Here is a 20529-nt window from a genome sequence, read left to right on the forward strand (position 1 = left end):
TGGAATAAAGAGGGAAGGGGGTGGGGGGGCGTGAACAGAGCAGAGGCACTGCCAGCCACACCCCAGGCAGAGGTCCTCTCCGACCCACCTTTTCAACCACAAAGAATGTGAAGGATTTGCCAGAAATAGGTAGCCTCTGCTTTTCACATAAGAGAATGAGAGTGACCAGAAATGACCTTTCTAAAGCGATACTCAATTCTGGAGATATTTTGAACATTACTATTAGGATGATAAACTCTTGGATTGTGGGTGGTTGAGTTATTGTGGTTGGTAGGGGGTGGGAAAGGAGTGAACTAACATTTTCAGGCACCCACCATGTGACAGACATACTATCACATTTCATCAAAATTCTGTGAGGGAGGCATCATTAACCTCATGTTATGGATCCAAACTACAACTCAGAGACTTAAGTGAATAACCTACAGGTAACACAGTTTAAATACCACAGCTGGTATCAAACCTAGGTCTTCCTGGCTTTGTAGGTCATTATTATTTTACTACACCAATATTTTTTCTACAACCTTGTCTTGTGAACCTTTATATAGTCCTCGAACCAGGCACACATTTCTGAATGTTAAGTTGAAATTGTCCAGTGCTATCAGCCACACTTGATTCACTTAAACCACTTTGCATGAATTAATGATCCACATGATTTTTTAAAAAACTTTTCTAAAAATATATTTCTTTAATTGATTTCAGAGAGGAAGGGAGAAGGAGAGAGAGATAGAAACATCATTGATGAGAAAGAATCATTGATCAACTGACTCCTGTACACCCCCTACTGGGGATCGAGCCCGAAACCCAGACATGTGCCCTTGGCCGGAATCGAACCTGGGACCCTTCAGTCCGCAAGCTGATGCTCTAGCCACTAAGCCAAGCTGTCTAGGGTGATCCATATGATTTTTAAGGTCCATTGTAAAGCTTTTCTTTATGGTAAAGAAAATCTCAGATGCCATTTAACACACACACACACACACACACACACACACACAAACAACAAATTGCCTCCTTTATCATAATCACTCCATATTTTATAGCAATTAAAAGGCAACCCAGCCTGGCCAGCATGGCTTGATGGTTGAGCATCGATCTGTGAACCAGGAGGTCACGGTTCAACTCCCGATCAGGGGCACATGCCCCGGTTGTGGGCTCGATCCCCAGTGTGATGCGTTCAAGAGGCAGCCGATCAATGAGTCTTTCTCATCATTGATGTTTCTATCTCTTTCCCTCTCACTTCCTCTCTGAATCAATAAAAATATATTTAAAAATAAAAATAAATAAAAGGCAATCCAACATTTACCTCTGTTTCTATTCTCTAAGCTGGGTTTATTTATTTCTGAATTAAAATTTTGGCACAAATGTCACATAATATTACTTTATCTTTAAGTTTCTCAATAAATAGTTAACCAAGCTTGTAAGTCTGAATATTGTGAGATCAACAATGCTTATTTTAACATTCAAGTAAATGAGGGAAATTTTCTAGCCATTTAAGGATTTTAAAAGGTATATTAATTTTATCTAAATTCCTACAGGTAATCTGCCACATTCAAAAACTAAAAATATAATAAACTATCAAATGAGAACTTCAGAAAAATCAATCAACCTGACAAAGGTAAGAAAATGTATTTTTCATGGCAGTGAATCTAAGAATCTAACCTTTACAATGGCAACATTTATGTGCTCCTAAGAGTACAGTCTTTTTCTTCGTTTTCTTTCTTTGATCTTCTTTTCTGCTTAAACGGATATTTATGTTATGTTCATATTTCCACTATACACTAGTTATATTCTTAACTCTTCATTTAGTTTTAATGTTACACTAAGGCCAATTAAAATTGTATTTGTCAGAGATATTCACATTCTATGCATGACCAACGCAAATTTCAGTGAAACTTTAAACAATTACCTTACCGGTAGACAGTTACCTTAAAGTAAAATGTCAATGACATTTTGTTGTTTTAGGTATTTGAGTGCACAGACTATGATAACCTGAAAAGTTCCCCATGCTCCTTGTAGATCCGAAAGCACAATCAGTACTAATGCATCACTGTCTCCCTTGGTCTTAGGGTGAAACTGGAGAAACCACACGTCATGCTAGAGAGACGACCAACATGAAGACACAAACAGTTGCATCATATTTTAGAGTAAGATGTTAAATTATGATGTGTTGTGATTAGGGGTGTCATTTATTCTAAATGATAGTGACATATCAAGAGTGAATAACATAGAGTGCTATTAGCAAAAAATGAATTTTTACTGTATTTTAATTATTCTTTTTTAGATATAGGCTATAATAGAGTATACTGTAAAAAATATGTAAACTTAATGTGTACGAGGTCCATCTTAACAGAGGTCTATACCTGGGTTAAAATGTGTCCATAGAACCAAGTGAATTTCCACCAGTATACTAGTAAAACTTAAGAAGGCTTTTAATTTGATGCTATGATAACTGTCAATGCTCCTTCCTTCTCCTGAATGGACAGATGGGACAAGGTGACCATCCACTCCCGTTCCATATCTTGCTGCACACGGATAAGCTGAAAACCTCAAGAGAAAAATAGAGCTGGTGTAGGAATGGGGCAAGGAGCAGGGACATGAGGGAAACCAAGGGACATGCCATGGGAGTGAGTCACTGTGTCTTCAGCTTAGGTTCAAGGTGACCTTTCCTTTTTGGACAGTAGGGGAGACGGGGGGGGGGGCGGGGGGAGAGAAGAAGCACTGGAGAAGGCTAGGTAACCCTGCTCTCATTATTGGTTCCAGTTCTCGTTTATCTCTTCTGATAAAATCATGCTAACCAGCCAGTGAAAACGAAGAAAATGCCACCTAAGATTCCTAATAGTATAATTTAATGTGGAGGAGGACCTTGGGTTAAATTTACTGTAAGTGCTCAGTAAATAAACCCAGCTCCCTAACAGAATCATAAAATACTTTTAAAAAATACCTGGGTAGCTTTATTAAATATGTTTCCAGTCCTAAACTTAAAGTAGACGGTTGTGTGCTTAATCATCTTTGAGGAGTACCTACTATATTTAAATGCTTACTATCTCACATTTGCTGCTGATACATTCGGCTTACATCAAGACTACAGCACAGCTAAGGCACTGAGAATATTTACAGCCAGATTCTTTTGTTGTTTTTTAAGCGACCTATCCAAACCATTCCCATACCACTATTGTTAACATCAAATACCATCAGATCATAAAATCATTTTATTCTTCAGGCTGAAGTGAAAGTGATAGAAGATAATTTCATGTAGTCTGTGATGTGTTTTTGAAGTAATTTTTCATTCTGCAGAAAAGAATGAATATACAGTGACATTCTGCCTTGCTCCCTAAAGAAAACTGATGCCTAAATGGCGGTAAGCTCTTGCTCAGCTTGCCAGCAGACACTTGTATCACCTTTGTATCTCTGCTCCCTGGCAGATGTTTGCATGACTAAAGGAAGATGACTCACTGATAAATGTAATGAAAAGGGCTCCAAAATAACACACCCAGCTGTTTAAAGATCACATCTGAGTCTCAGTGCCCAGGAGGAAGCCATGTGAATCCGGTGCTCTGTCAGTTCCCCGGTTCCAGCATTCGGTTTGCTCTGGCTTTGCAACTGTAGGCTTTTGCATTTCCAGCTCTAAGAGAGATCCAGCCGTCAACAGCTATGGATGTCCGCATAGTCATTACCTGGCCAACATATTGTAAACCTGGTTTCTAAAATACTAGTTTTCTGGTATTCCACCTTTAACTTACCCATGATTATTCTAATATGTTACATACTTAGTTAATTGGCTTCTAATTAATTATACTGAGCAAAAGTACTGAGTGCTGTTTTAATAAGGTATTGCTGCCTAACAGAGTTTTCCCATCTGTGTGATTTTAAAATTCTAAAATAAGAAAATTATCAAACTGGAGCATATTAGAGTACTTAAATGAATTTGCTTAGTGTATTAACTATGCCCTGGCTCGGATGGTTTCCTCAGTGGTTAGAACATCAGCCCAGGGACTCAAAGGCCACAGGTTCAATTCCGATCAAGGGCAAGTACCTCAGTAGCAGGTTCAATCCACGCCCCAGTTGCAGCATGTGAGGGGGGCAACCAGTCGTGTCTCTCTCGCATGATGTTTCTCTCTCCCTCTGTCTCTCCTGCTCCCTTCCCCTCGCTCTGAAAATCAATGGAAGAAAAAATCCTCAGGTCAGGGTTAACAACAACAGAAAGATGTAATTATGTCCTACATATTAAACTGCATTAACTTCTCAGTCCTTGTTTTAGATTAGGAGATGATTCGGGCAGGAATTAAAGTGTTTACTTTTGCCGAAGCCGGTTTAGCGCAGTGGATGGAGCGTTGGCCTGCGGACTGAAAGGTCCCGGGTTCGATTCCGGTCAGGGGCATGTACCTGGGTTGCGAGCATATCCCCAGTGGGAGGTGTGCAGGAGGCAGCTGATCGATGTTTCACTCTCATCGATGTTTCTAGCTCTCTATCTCTCTCCCTTCCTCTCTGTAAAAAATCAATAAAATATATTAAAAAAAAGTGTTTACTTTTATTCTTTCTATAAAGAAAGATAAGGAAATTAGTAGCATAAGCAGGAAATTAGATTGTGTTCCTAAATATTGTAATTTGGCAAGTTTCCATGAGAGGACATAATTACTTACAAACTATCAAAAATAAGTTTATATATTAATTAAAGTTGTCTTTAGAATTTATAGGCAACCTTTTAACAGCTAAGTTCCTAGCTATTGCCTCTACATTTTTATGAGTAAATCTGTCCTTTTTTTAAATGCTATATATAAAATTGTCTTTCCCTCCATTTACTGTGAATTAGTACAAGCATGTGTAACATTCAGTTTTTTATATTTTTCTTAGAATAATAAGAATTACAAGCTCATAAGTTTTTGCATGGCACACTTGGAAATTTATTTTTGTTGCATATTACAGTATTCCCTGATGGATTTGTTATCTAAAATGGTGGTGGGCCAACCTCATTTTGTTCGATGCATCAAACCAAATAATGAACGTCAAGCAAGGAAATACGACAAAGAGAAAGTTCTGCTACAGCTCCGCTACACAGGAATTCTGGAAACAGCAAGAATTCGAAGGCTGGGATATTCACATCGGATACTTTTTGCTAACTTTATAAAGCGGTATGTGGATTTCTATTTAAGTTTCCATGTGCCGTTTATATCAAAATGCTTTGGAAGAAATACAGGAAACGATAAGAAACAATTACTTGGGCATTCTAGGAAGGAAGCATTTTGTTCACACTAAGGATTATGTATTGAAAAGAAGGTAACTGAGCTGGAGCTGGAAGTTTCTCTGGTCAGCGGGGAGGCCTCTGGGCAGCACAGAGGGTACATGGCACAGGCAGCATGAGTGAGAGGCCTGAGCTTCTACCCGGTTCTCCTCCGAGCTCTGCCCCTTGCTGTGTGACCATGGCCTACACCAGTGGCTCTCAGTGAGGGGAGATTTTGCCCTCAAAGGACATTAGTTAATGTCTGGAGACATTTTGGGTTGTCGCAACCGGTGGGAGAGGGGGATGGCTGCTGGCATGTAGTGGGTAGAGGCCAGGGATCCTGCTGAACATCTGAAAATGCACAGGACAACTCCCAACAACAAATAATTATCCAGCTTACAATGTCAGCAGTGGTTGAGAAACCCTGTTCTATATGGAACCTCAGTTTCCTCATCTAATAAATCTGCCATGACTGCCTGATAGAATTGTTATAAGAGTCAAATGAGGTAGTATCTCTAAAGGTGATTTAGGACACATAAACGGTATAAGGAGTCCTTTCTGATATTGGAGATGAATGTAAAATGAACTAAACTATAGATTAAATATATTTTATCAAGTAACACATTACTGGTGATACAGATTCAGTATCTTATGTATGTAATATTTTTAAAGCTTATTTTATTAAATCCTCACCCAAGGATATGTTTTCATTTATTTTTTATTTATTTTTATTTTTTTAGAGAGAGACAGAGAGAGAAACATTGAAGTGATAGGTTGGGTCTCATATATGCCCCAACTGGGGATGGAACCTGCAACCTACGCATGTGCCCTACCTGGAATTAAACCTGCAACCTTTTGTTGTATAGGATGATGCTCCGACCAACTGAGCCACCCGGCCAGGGCTAAATGCTCATGTTTTTTATATGTATCAATTCAATGATTTGTTTTAGCCATTAAACTTGAAATTTCAATTTTCAAAGCAAAGGTATTCACTTCGAGCACCTTAAATAAAGAAAACCCTATCATTTTGTTATGATGGAGCGCAAAATTACATAAATGTTATTTTCATTTTGCAAATTCTTTATAATAGCTTAAGACAGACTTTAGAACTTCAAGTTTTAGAGTTCAGAAGTACAGCCAGCATCTAATCACTGACTTCACTTCTCACATTTTACATCCAAAACTAAGAAATAAAAATATTGTAATTTTTTTATTGGCCATTAGGTAAAGTCTCCATTCTGTACATGAAAGCAGGTAACCCAAAAGTATTTATTGCAAAGGACTTTCAAATTTAACTAAAATTTGACCTTATTATCATTATTTTCATTTTTAGGTGAAGAGTAGATCTTTAACTCGCTTAAATATTAATATAAATAACATTAATATATGTATCCTTATGTTTTAGTGACTTTTTAATGTATAAGGCACCATGCTAATCACTGTGGGAAACACTGAATTTTAAAACTTTAAAGTGCAGACTTGATTTTCAAGAATTAACAATCCAGTTAAAATTATCAGTTTGTTGCATGTCGTCCAGTGCACTAAAAGGTTCCAGGTTCGATTCCCAGGCAGGGCACATGCCTGGGTTGCAGGCTTGATCAGCGATAGATGGCGTGGGGGAAGTTTGCATAGACTTAAATCCCTTCATCAATTTTCAGATCAGCTTCCAATGTTTTGTGAAGGTGAAAAAAAGAATAAAATCATTCCCTCTGCTTCCTGCTACTGTAGTCCTTCTACTTTTAATACCCAGGAAAAGGTTACTTTTTAAAAAATGCCTGGCTGATTTTTGTTAATTGTCATTGAATTTATTGGGGTGACATTGATTGATAAAAGCATACAGATTTCAAGTGTACAATTCTATAATACATCATCTGTATATTGTATTGTGTGTTCACCACCCAAGTTAAGTCTTCTTCCATCACCATTTATTCCCCCTTTACCTTCTTCTACCTGCCCCCACTCCCCTTCCCCTCTGGTGATCACCATACTGTTGTCTGTGTTTGTGAGTTTGTTTGTTTTTCTTAATTCTTTCACTTTTTCACCCAGCCCCGCAACTCCCCTTCTCTCTGAAGGCTGTCAGTCTTTGTTCTCCATTTCTAGGAGTCTGCTTCTATTTTGCTCAATTGTTTATTTCGTCCCAGTGGAGTTTTTGTTGGTGATTTCAGTGTTAAGTATTGAAAAGCAATCACTAAGCTGAAAGAAAACATAGCTCAAATTTATACAAATAGATTGGAGATTTGTGTCAGCCTGGAATTCAGTCTATGCCAGAGCTGTTCTGAGAATGCCTAGGGCCCCTGCATTAAGTTGGGATTCTCTTCCTTCACTGCTCAGAGCTGTCCAGTGTCTACCAGGCTCTGAGATGCCGGGCCTTTGTGAAACACTAACCTGCCTGCCCTCCCACCCCAGGTACCAGGTTCTCTGCTACAAGTGGAGTGAGGAGCCCCCCGTGAGCCCTGACACCTGTGCAGCCATTTTGGAAAAAGCTGGTCTCGATAACTGGGCCCTTGGAAAAACAAAAGTAAGGTTTTCATGTAATTTTCAAGACAAAAGTTAATGATTACATTGGATCTACTGAGAGTTATAACATTCTATGTTGATTGAAAATGTTAAGCTTTTTATGTTACAGAATTTTAGCTTGAATATAGGAGAAGTAAACTGAGAAATTTATAAAGGTTTTCTTCAGGAAAAGTAAATACTTTGCTCTCAAAGTTTTCTTTTAAGGAATTCAAGAAAAAATTTATCTTAAAGACTTATCTAAAAAGAGGATGAAATTTATAGTGAGTATACTTCAAATAGTGTTGAAAACAGATGCATATATTTTCGATTTTATCACCACCAAATATAGCCAAGAAGGTATAAAGAATCATAATGTTCTAAGTAGCATTTTTTTCTACTTTCTTTAATTCTCAAATCTGCTATTATAAATTTGAAATTTATCCAGAGTGAAATATTCACCAATATTATTATGCATGCTCATGTATTAGATTTGAGAGCCTGTGAGATCTTAGCTTACTTAGTCCCTTAAAGAATGAAGTGGAAAAATCATAATCAATGTTGAATATGGAAGTAAGGTAGGTGACTGCTTGGAGAAAGGATGTTTTGGGCTTTGCAGATATCCTCAGGGCATTACAAGATGGGTATAAGGAGATAAACAGGGTAGCAGGTCTTAAGGCACGCTGAACGTATCACTGGGGGAGGGTGGAGAAAAGAGTCAAGCTAAAGAAAAGAAGTGACCACTCCAGAGACATAGAAACATTGAACAGATTGTCAAACCTCAGAGGGAAGGCGGGCGGAGGGGGGAGTAAGGGGGGGTGGTAAGACACTTGTATGCATCATATAAGCATAACCAATGGACCAGACAGTAGGGGGGTGAGGGCATGTGCTGGGGAGTGGGAGCTGCAAGGGAGAGGTCAATGGAGGGAAAGGGAGACATATGTAATACTTTCAACAATGAAGAATTTACATTTTAAAAACAGAAGAATAACCACTGTCAGCCACACCACAGATGCAAACTGAAACAAACTTCCTCGGTTGCAAAATAAATTTGTATTAGTTGTGGGAGAGAATTTTCATAAAGTTTAGATGAGAAGTAACAACTTAAGGAATTTGTTTCAATATTTATCTTAGACTGAGCCCTACATATTCATAATCTATATGTACTTTAGTATTTAGTAAGGGGAAATTCTGAGCACCAACAAAGTGTGTATTTTATTCACACCCTTTTAGATGCTCACAAAGACAAGATTTTTTTCAGGTTGAAATCTCATGATTCATGGTCTGAAACACACGCCTAACTCCAAATGGAGTTTTAACTTGTGAAAAGGACCTTTGCAGTTTCAGTTGTGCATGATATTTGAGTAGCATTTTAAAGCTATTTATATTTTTCCACTTCACCTTTTCCAACTCATTAAGATGGATAAAAGTATTCAATATAAAAACACTTCTAATGCTGCTCAAAGAAAATGATGACCTTTTTAAACAGATTGAATTTTAAATGAATTGTCAACAGTGGAATGGACTAAATATGTTAACATCTAGAGTCCTTGTAGAAATTAAAACTAACTTCAATCAAATCGTGTAATGCTGAACTGTTTGCCTGTGGGGCCAAGCTTTCAAGTAATGGAATGCTGAGGGAATTTTAGAGTCAGGGTTACCAGGTGTCATGAGTCAGCTGTTAAATTTGCAATTAAGTGACTTTTTTAGTGGATTCAGTAAACTAACTCTCTTTGAGGTGAATTTCATTAGAAACTGTTGCCATTAAAAGAAGTAAAAAACAAACAAACAAAACAACACAGTCTTATTTCCTGGGGGAGTTGAAAACATTTAGGTGAGAACATCTCCAGGCCCTCAGACTCCTCTGTTGCTGGGATTCATTTTGATTTTGAAATGATCAAAAGACATTCCTTTCTCCCTGGTGGCCACTGGGTCTAGTGAGAAAGTTGTCAATCCTGCCTTCACTGACATCAGAGCCCCTGGAGGCCGTGCCCCTCCTGACTCACCTTTGTCTCCCCAGCAGGTAAGTACAAATAGGTCTCAATCAGCATTTGATAAATGAGCAGCTATACTATAATTGCTTTCTGTCTTACAAAGAGATTTGTCATATTTTTACATTTGGGAAGTATAATTGCCTTTTTCTAAAAAAATAAAAGCATGAAAGTCATCTTTGCTCAGAGTATATGATGCTAAAACATTTGATACAAGAGCTCAACGTCCTCCACTTGTATCGGCTCCCCCAACAAGAACTAGTTACCTGTTGCAAATAAACAGCATGATTTTCAAACTGCATTTCTTTCCAAAGAGAGGTTTTCTTCTAGCATATAAACACCTAGTGCGAAAGCAACATTTAGGCCAAAGAAGCTAAGTCAGTGCGCTCCAAAATCGAAAATGATTTAAAATTTAATCTGTCCTTCAAAGCATAGCACATGACTGTTTCACATCTGTGTGCCTGAGTTTTATTTGTATTTTATTTTAATTCTTTTAAGGTGTTTCTTAAATATTATCATGTGGAACAGTTAAATTTAATGCGAAAGGAAGCCATTGACAAGCTTATTTTGATTCAAGCCTGTGTCAGAGGATTCTTGGGTTCAAGAAGGTACCAAAAAATACAGGAGAAAAGGAAAGAGAGCGCTATAATAATCCAGTCAGGTAATCACTCAGACCTTCTCACAGAATGGAATGTTATATTTAGGTATGGTCATGAAACAAAATTTTACATACAAACTTCCAGTTCTTATGTAGCTTTCATGTTCAATTCCAGACTCTCTTACGCTGATACTTTCCCTATACCAGTGATGGCGAACCTATGACACGCGTGTCAGAGGTGACACGCGAACTCATTTTTTTGGCTGATTTTTCCTTGTTAAATGGCATTTAAATATATAAAATAAATATCAAAAATATAAGTCTTTGTTTTACTATGATTGCAAATATCAAAAAATTTCTATATGTGACACGGCACCTGAGTTAAGTTATGGTTTTTCAAAATGCTGACACACCGAGCTCAAAAGGTTCGCCATCACTGCCCTATACTGAATCTAAATCAGATTGTTTTAGTGATTGGCACTTTTAATATTTGAATAAATGTTTTGTTTTAAATAAAATAATGTAATTATTGAATTTTCTGTCAAGTAGTAACGAAACACAATTGACCTATTGTGCAAAACATGGCAAGTGATTGAATTAATTAGAGATCTCAATATCATATTCTTATAATCCGTTGGATGATAAGATTTGTCCAACTTTATTCCAAAGGTTACAATTGCCATAATTTTTGACAACTTAATTAAATCTCATTTTAAATGGCATTCATTTCTTCCTATTAACTGTAGGAAAATAATATTTAGAACCATATTTCAAAAAATTTTTAAAATATATTTATAGACTTTGGATTTTGCTTTCAATTCATCAGTAAGAAACTAAACTTAGAGCCTATTATGGCTTAATACAGTATCTTTCCAAAAGTTTTGACTGGAGACCCATAATAGAAAATACATTTTACTCTGTAACCTGATGCATACACATACTGCAAGCAGTGCACTCTGACATTTTCTATTCTGTTTTATTTTATTTCATTTTTAGATGCTAGATTCATAGCCCACTAAATCCATTTTAGGGTCCACTATTGATTTGCAACCTGTGTTCTGAAGAACACTGACCTGACGGGCAGAACAGCTAACTCCCTTTCAGGAGATGCATGCTCCGGCCTAGTGCTGTGGACCACAAAGGCTCCTTGTCATCTCTTGGAATTTTAAGCCCTTAACTTCTCACCGGGACATCAAAATGCAAACACTATAGTTTGGGATCTAATTCTTTATCCACAATTCCAAAATGTATAAAATGATTAAAAAAATTTTTTTGCATAATTTATTTGAAATAAAATATGACCTAATTTTAACAGTCCTTTACTCATCCCAGACCACTTAAAAATAGTGTTGGGTTATGGAATGCTGCCCTGATATGGGGAGTGTTACAAAATATATGTTATTGCTTCTGCATTATCTTTCTGTAAAAAAAAAAAAAAAAAAAGACATGTTTAAATCTGATTTCTGAAAAATATCTGGTTTCAAGGATAATTGGCCAAAAGATCCAAAACATATTTAGGTAATAGGGGCTTTCTTTCATGAATAGGTTAACATGGCATAAATACTGGTAAAAGGAATGTAATTATTAGCAGATTTTAAGCAAATAAGTACATTTTGTCTTTTTTATTAATTTCACTCATTTCTATAACTTTAGTGTCATCTTAGTTCTCTCCTTAATACAAAAGGTACTTTAGCCCTAACTGGTTTGGCTCAGTGGATAGAGCATCGGCCTGCGGACTGAAGGGTCCCAGGTTCGATTCCGGTCAAGGGCATGTACCTGGGTTGTGGGCACATCCCCAGTAGGGGGCGTGCAAGAGGCAGGTGAATCGATGTTTCTCTTTCATCGATGTTTTTAACTCTCTATCCTTCTCCCTTCCTCTCTGTAAAAAGTCAATAAAGTATATATATTTTTTTAAAAAGTACTTTAATTGCCGAAAACCGGTTTGGCTCAGTGGATAGAGCGTCGGCCTGCGGACTGAAGGGTCCCAGGTTCGATTCCGGTCAAGGGCATGTACCTGGGTTGCTGACATATCCCCAGTGGGAGATGTGCAGGAGGCAGCTGATCGATGTTTCTCTCTCATCGATGTTTCTAGCTCTCTATCTCTCTCCCTTCCTCTCTGTAAAAAATCAATAAAATATATTTTTTAAAAAAAAGTACTTTAATTGTTTTCTTGCTGTAGCTTGACATCTAGAAGAGTCTTGTTAATGAGTCCCATATATTTTTATGAACCTGTTCTATTTGGAGCCTTTAATTTCATTTTTCTCTTTGACATTGATGGCCAAAAAAATATTTGTTCTACTCAAATAAAGGTCTTTTATTTGTTAGGATTAACACTACTCTGGGCCTTATATGTTTCAGCTGCAAGAGGACTTCTAGCCAGGAAGCAAAGAAAAGAAATCGTTAACACCAAAAACACAGCAGTAACAACCATTCAGACTCAGGATCAGGAATTTGACTACAAGAAAAACTTTGAAAATAAAAGGTATAGTAATGTCATTTATATACCACTTTGACACTGTAGAGTTTTCAAATCTGTAAAGTTCCCAAGTAAAGTTCACAGTCTTTCTTGTACCCAGCAGGTCCTAATACTGATGCATAAATGTCAGTGAACACTCCTTCCCGCTTTCAAGTTTTTTGTCCTCCAAGGGAGTTTGTTGGCATTTCACAGTGATGATCACACTTTCTTTCTTGAATTTTTTTCTTCCTGGGCTTCTGCCACACTGCTCTCTGTGTTTCTGCTCCTAATTCTGAGTGCCCTTTGCTAATTCTTCTCCTCTCCCCATACTTAAATCCTCCTCCACATTTAAATATTGCCCCTGGGCACTCATTCATTTCCATGGTCTTAATAACCAACAGGCCATTGGCTTCTAAGTCATAATCTAATCTATAACGCCTAGCACCTTAGCCCTTTTTCCACCTGAACTTTCATACTTGTATTTCTAAGTGGATATTCACAGACCAACCTGAATTCATTTATACAGTTGGCTTTACTGATATGCTAAGCAGTGGGGACTCATAGATAAGTGACACAAAATCCTTATCCTCAAATTGCTCCCAGAGTTGTGGAAAAGAAATCTCTTGTCTGTCTGATAGTAGCCATTCTAACTGGTGTGAGGTGGTATCTCATTGTGGTTTTGATTTGCATTTTTCCTGATTAATGAAGTTGAGCACCTTTTTATACTCCTATTAACCATTTGTATGTCTTCTTTGAAAAAATATCTATTCAGGTCTTTGGCCATTTTTTAATTATGTTGTTTGGGGTTATTTTGCTATTGAGTTGTAATGAGTTCTTTATATACTGTGGGAATTAACCCCTTATCCTATCTAATAATAGACAAACATGGTAATTAACTGTACCTTTGCTACCATCGCTATTGGCTGATCAGCTCGATATGCAAATTAACCGCCAACAAAGATGGTGGCCAATTTGCATACCGCAGGCAGGGCAGGACACTGGGAGCTGCCATCCAGGCCCCCGTGTGCGACCCCAGGAACCACTGGAAAGCCAGGCCGCAGGCAAGGCAGCCCCCCGGGACCCAGGAGCCACCTTGCCTGTGGCCCATGATCATGATCATGATCAGAAAGCCGGGCCGCAGGCAAGGCAGCCCCCCAGGACCCAGGAGCCCGTCGGTGAGGTCTGCAGGTGAAGCAGCGATCAAGCTATGAGGGGGAGGGTCGGGGGCGGAAGGAGCTACAGGAGCAGCTCTGGCCAAAGGCTGAAAACTCTGGCCAGAGCAAGGAGCAAAGACTGAAGGCTCCAGCCACAGTGAAGACTGTGTCCAGAGCGAAGATGGAAGGCGGTGGCCAGAGTGAAGGTCTGGGTCCCGGGTGCCAGAGGAAAACTGGTGCTGGCAGCCAGGGGAAAGAAGGCCTATTGCACGAATCTTCGTACAATGGGCCTCTAGTCCGATATATAATTTGAAAACATTCTCTCCCATTTGGCAGGTTGCCTTTTCATTTTATTGATAGTTTCCATTGCTGTGCAGAAGCTTTTTCACCCTTTTGGTGCATGGGATGATGCTCCAACTAACTGAGCTACCCAGCCAGTAGTTTTTGTTTTTGTTTACTTTTTTATGCTCAAATTGATCTTGTGAGGGTTTTGCCATTACACACACACACACACACACACACACACACACACATGAGTTGTGGAGACAGTCGTATAGTTAAGTTAAGGAGAAATGATTTTGGAAGTATATTGGTAAAGTAATAAGTGTAAATGTTGGCTACCATATTATATGTTTACTAGAGGCCCAGTGCACAAAAATTTGTGCACTTGGCGGGGGAGGTCCCTCAGCTCGGCCTGTGCCCTCTCACAGTCTGGGACCCCTCAGGGGATGACCATCTGCTGGCTGAGGCCTGCTCCCCAGGGGATTGAGCCTAAACTGGTAATCAGACATCCCTCTGGCAGCTCGGCAGCCCTCGGGGGATGTCCACTTGCCAGCGGGGAGCAGACCTAAGCTGCAGTCAGACATCCTTAGCACTGCTGAGGAGGCAGGAGAGGCTCCCACCACCACCACTGTACTGGCAGCCATCAGCCTGGCTTGTGGCTGAGCAGAGCTCCTCCATGTGGGAGCTCACTGACCACCAGAGGGCAGCTCCTGCATTGAGCGTCTGCCCCCTGGTGGTCAGTGTGTGTCATAGTGACCAGTCACTCCCAGTCTTTCTGCTGTTAGGGTCAGTTTTTATATTACCCTTTTACTATATAGGATAGAGGCCTGGTGCATGGGTGGGGACCAGCTGGTTTGCCCTGAATGGTGTCCCAGATCAGGGTGGGGGTCCTGCTTGGGTGCCTGGCCAGCCTGGATGAGGGGCTGATGCCTTTTTTCAGGCTGCCCACACCCCCTTCAGGGTGGGGGTTCCCACTGGGGTGCCTGGCCAGCCTGGATGAGGAGCTGATGGCTGTTTTCAGGCTGCCTGCACCCCTTTAGGGTGGGGTCCCCACAGGGGTGCCTGGCCAGCCTGTATGACGGGCTGGTGGCTGTTTTCAGGCTGCCCGCACAGCCTTCAGGGTGGGCGTCCCCACTGGGTTGCCTGGCCAGTCTGGATGAAGGGCTGAGGGCTGTTTTCAAGTGGGCCAAGCCTGCAACTGAAGCTCCCAACCTCTCTTTTTTTTCTTTTTTTTTTTATTCTGGGATTTATTTACCTTCTATAGCCATCACTGGAGCTGAGAGTCGGCTTCAGCTCTGAGACCTTGGCTGCTGAAAGGAGGTATCTGGGTTTTTTTTGGGTTCTATAATTGAAACACTGTTGCGGTCCTGCTCGCTCCAGCTCTGATGGCTGAAAGTAGGTATCTGGGGGTTGTTTAGCTTCTGTAATTGCAACATTGTTGCTTAGAGTGCAGCTCAGAGCCCGGCTGCGGCAGGCAGGGAACTTGGCTTCCTCCATCACTGGAGCAACCAAGCTTCATGTTCACTTCAGCTGCCTGGCTGCCGGCCGCCATCTTGGTTGGCAGTTAATTTGCATATCGCCCTGATTAGCCAATCAGAAGCGTAGCGAAGGTATGGTTAATTACCATGTTTGTCTATTATTAGATAGGATGAGCTGTCTCAGGGACATTGCTTTTCCTTCCATTTCATAAGGTGTTTCCTGTGATCAGTAGACTTAGAGCTTATTTAAAATCAGCACATCAGTCTAGAGAACATACATGCGCTGCCTACTGGTCTCAAATCTAGATACATTTTTCTCAACATCTCGTCACTGGAGGTATTTTTGTTTGAAAAGGGCATATTTGAAGTAATTAATTGTCTAAGATTTTGATGCCACTCTCATAAAGTGAAAACATGCTAGGATGTTTGTCACTCAAAGTTTAAACTGGTTTTGTGATTGTTTGAGTAGCCATTACAGTTATCATTAAAGAGAGCATTTTGGAAACCACTTGATTAATGTGACTTCATAGAGTTTTTATTTTGAGGGTTTTTTTGTCCCTTCTGCTCTTCTTCCAACATCATGTAGCATGGAGCTATTGACAAAAGCAGTAATAAGCTCTAGTTTAGTATCATGTATTCAGATGCAATATGTTTTACCCACAGGGAGCTTTTTGTGAAGAAACAGGCAGAAAATGCAGCCCCTACTAATGAAAGAATCAGTCCAGCTCCAAATAACAAGACTTCTACTTTCAAAGCTGAAGAGGAAGCCACTCATGCTGTCGAAAGTAACAACAGGGGTTATCATACTCAGAAGAAAATGAATAATGTGTATGGGGAAGAGGCCAAGCAAGAATTGTATCTGGTGGGGGACCCTTGGACAGAAGTAAGCCCCAGACAGAAGTATATGAAAGACCTGGAAGAGAACAATAAAATAAGCAAAGAGGAGAAGGAGGCTCCTGTGATCCAGAATTACTACCAAAGCTACACAGAGGAAAGGAATTCTGAAGACTTAAAAGCAGGGAACCTAGAAAGGAAGGCCATATCAGAAAGGCCAAGCTACCCAGGACTTTGGTTAGCCGAGAATGAAACTAAGCCGCCTTCTTTTAAACAACCTTTGCAACCTAGTCTTAGCCAGAGGTCAGTTTATAAAAATGCTGACAGCAAGGAGAAAGAAAAGAAGACATCTGTGGTCACCCAGAATGCACCCACATGCAGCCCACAGAGAAGCCACCTGAGGCTCGGGATGGCCAAAGAGAGTCAAGTTGAACCACCAACACGAGCCCAGGACAAAGAGGATAAAGCGGCCGTGTTCATTCAAAGCAAATACCGGGGTTACAGGAGAAGGCAGCAGTTAAGGAAGGACAGGAGGTCTTCTTTTAAAAATCAAAATATCGTTCCAACAATGACAGAAGTAGCAAGAAATACTCACAATTTGTATCCCTGCTCCACAAAACATGAGGAATCCTGTAATATCAACATGAGGAATGATAAAGACTCAAAAGCAATGTCAGAAAAAGAAGCATGTGACTTGGCAATGTTTTCAAAACAGGTATGTAAATAAGCAGATTTATTTACTAGTACACATCTCTGGGAACTACACAAGAACTGAATTAAACACATAGCTCATTAATAACTGACATATTGTTTCATCTGCTCTTATGAGACTGCAAACCCTTTTAATAAAATATCTCAAGGGTTGTGCTATTCAAATTGCCATAACTTTTGAAACAATTTGTTATGATAAAATAGTATAAAATATGATAGGAATCTTGTGTAGGAAAATTAGTTTAGTCATTGGTTTATACAACTTAAAAATTCTGGCATTTGTCAGTGCATGTTTCTATGTATCTGAGATCTTTCAGTATAGGGGTTTTTTGTGTGTTTTTTAAAAAGGTTTTCTAAATTTTTTAAAGCCTATGCTTTTTGGCCTCAGATTTTGAGAAGACATAATCAGGTATCGAAATTCGATGTGCAGCCACACATGCAATGCAGCTATAAGTCTACATGTTACATCATGACAGTAAGGAACCTTAAGGAAAAACTAGCAAGAAAAACTCCCTCTTGGAGAATATGGCCTGCCATGAGTGGGCATCTCTCAGCTGTTTCTAGAAGTGAGCAATCCGCTATAGCAGCGGTTCTCAACCTGTGGGTCGCGACCCCTTTGGCAGTCGAACGACCCTTTCACAGGGATCACCTAAGACCATCCTGCATATCAGATATTTACATGACGATTCATAACAGTAGCAACATTACAGTTATGAAGTAGCAACAAAAATAATTTTATGGTTGGGTCACCACATGAGGAACTATATTTAAAGGGCCAGAAGGTTGAGAACCACTGCACTCTCAGGCTCCTCCGAGGTGCACATGGCACTCTGAAAAATGAGTGCTATGGAGAGATCACAGGGACTGGCTCCCGTAAATGCCATTTCCAGCTCCTGCGCTCACTAGACGTTTGACCTTAAGAAATCCCTGTGTGTATCAGCACCTTTATTTTCTTTTGGAAGATGAAGGGTTTTAACTAGATGACTTATAAAATTCATATTATAAATTAATATGAACTACCAGGGTAGTCACCGGTGTGTGAAATCATGGAAGAAGTATCATAATAATCAAGTTCAAAGAAGGATCAGCTAATACTCCTGAGTTCCAAAACTGCATTTTTTTGTCTGACGGTGGCTGAGCCCATGAGAAAGCACAGTAATGTCCTTGGACACCCCCTGAGGGTCAGAGGTGTGGCCCAGACATCTCCAACTTGTAGCTGGTAGTAGAGATATGCAATTGATTAATTTACCTACCCCTCCCTGGTCTATTTTTTTTTTTTTTTTTTAGTCTCTTTTCCCTTGGTGCATACATTTGTTCACACTAAAGACCAAACTCAGGATTAGGACCCTAACCTGCTATGCAACCGAGACATTGAGGAGATGTCGAATGACCAGTCATCTACCAAGGGCAGGCTGGTATGCCCTGGGGTGCTCCACAGGGACAGAGCTACAGGCAGAAAAGCAGGACCCCACATTCAACCTCGCAGGACAGCCATGTTCACAGGAGAGACGGAGGCAGAGGGGCCGGGGTGAGAGGAGAGGAGTCAGGAGACAGTGAGCCTGAAGTCAGGCTGAGGAGACTGTAAAGGAAAGGAGGTCAGTCAGTCAGCAGGGGGTTCCTCCAGCTCAAAGCTGACAGGCAGTCCCAATAGAATGGTAAGGACAGAAGCCAGGTCTTAGGAACCGCAGGATAGAACACTGCGTGTGGCATGACATGATTGGCAGTTTTGAATGGAAAATGTGAAATAGGCAGGTAGCACAGGGAGTGGGGGTCTGTCAAGGGAGGTCTTCATCAGCCCTTGTTACAGGGTCAGGGTGGGTCCTGAAGAAGACGTTCATGAGGGGCCCGGGGACCGCTAACCAGGAATTTATTAGACCCCAGTGTACCTGGGAGCGCTCTGAATTCTTTTCCTTGATTTAATCTGACACATGGCCTTCTTTTTAGATATCAAAGTTATCTGAAGAATATTTCATTCTGCAGAAAAAACTGAATGAAATGATTTTGTCACAGCAACTGAAGCCTCTTTATCTGGGTGTCTGTCCTCATAAGCCAATTAATAGACGAGTCTCTCCTCAGCAGTACCTCTCAGGTAAACATCAGTCGCTAGATCTCCCTGCAGGGAAGGCAATGCCCGGTACTGTCCTGTGCTTGCTTCTGAGTTCCCCACATGTACTCGATGGCAGATTTGAGGTGACTGTGTTTGAACAGTCTTGAGGAGAACCTTTTCCTTCTGCTTCTAATAAGCAGAATGTTCTTTCTCTGGCTTCATTCTCCTCCTCTTTCTTGTGTTTTCTTCTTTCCTTTATATACACTTTAACTAGAACTTGGCAGATGACACCAGAGGGAATAAAAGGGGATGGAGTTGGGGGGAATGGGCAGCATACAGGCTTGATAAGAGGGAGCCAACAAGTAAAATGTATCTGTTCCTCCTGCCAGTGTCTGCCACTTTGAGGAGAGTGTGAAAGTGCCAATCTCTGTAGATATACAAACCCAGATGCATTATTCAATTTTCTTCTAATCAACCTAAATCACATTCTGCCCCCTTCCTACTAAACTGGAGGGGAATTCCGATCAGTGATTATTAGGCTGCCTGCTCCCTCAAAGATGTGCAAAGGCCTTCGAGCCTTATACTCTGCCCCCTCCCCCCAGGGTGAGGATCAGGGTGAGCCTGTGGTGACTAGTCCTTTGCCCACACAGTCACTGTTGGGACTCCGATTTGCTAGCTGGCCTGATGATCCCTTCTAGCTGGGAGGCTCTACTGCTCCCATTCGTGCAAGGGGCACCCGGTAACTGGCGAGTTAGTATATCACCTCCCCCAGGGGCAGCCCCTGTGGCTCTGCTGACCTCTCCCTAAGAGAATCTACACTTATCCTCCCTCACTCATTCTCCCTTTCTTGGAGGCCCTCCACGCTCTCACTACCTGCCTGCCCCTGGTAACCACTATTCTCCTCTGCTTCTATGTATTTGATTTTTATAGATGCTACATATAAGTGAGATCATGTAGTTGTTTTCTTTCTGTGCCTGGCTTATTTCACTTACCAAAATGTCCTCCAGGTTCACCCTTCTTTCTCATGGCTAAATAGTACTTCATTGTGTGTGTGTGTGTGTGTGTGTGTGTGTGTGTGTGTGTGTGTGTTCATCTGTTGACGGGCACTGAGGTTTCCATAATTTGGCTACTATAAATAATGTTGCAATGAACATGGAAATACAAGTACGCTTTCCTTTCCTTTAGACATGTACACAGAAGAGGGATTGCTGGTAGTTCTATTTTTAGTTTCCTAAACAATCTCCACGTGTTTAGTGGCTGCTCCAATTTAC

At 40.4% G+C, this 20529-nt stretch overlaps 1 protein-coding gene across 1 annotated transcript in view; it reads left to right on the top strand.

Moving 5' to 3' along the window:
- The window catches only part of MYO3A (myosin IIIA), a 213019-nt gene that overhangs the window by 149536 nt on the left and 42954 nt on the right, over positions 1-20529 (top strand). Inside the window, exons 22-29 of the mRNA XM_059660968.1 lie at positions 1533-1612; positions 2064-2141; positions 4921-5126; positions 7622-7733; positions 10198-10360; positions 12656-12779; positions 16330-17215; positions 19156-19300. Coding sequence (XP_059516951.1) covers positions 1533-1612; positions 2064-2141; positions 4921-5126; positions 7622-7733; positions 10198-10360; positions 12656-12779; positions 16330-17215; positions 19156-19300 — 1794 coding nt within the window. The remainder of the gene's footprint in view (positions 1-1532; positions 1613-2063; positions 2142-4920; positions 5127-7621; positions 7734-10197; positions 10361-12655; positions 12780-16329; positions 17216-19155; positions 19301-20529) is intronic.

Source organism: Myotis daubentonii, chromosome 1 (assembly GCF_963259705.1).
Source record: "Myotis daubentonii chromosome 1, mMyoDau2.1, whole genome shotgun sequence".
Lineage (NCBI taxonomy): Eukaryota > Metazoa > Chordata > Mammalia > Chiroptera > Vespertilionidae > Myotis > Myotis daubentonii.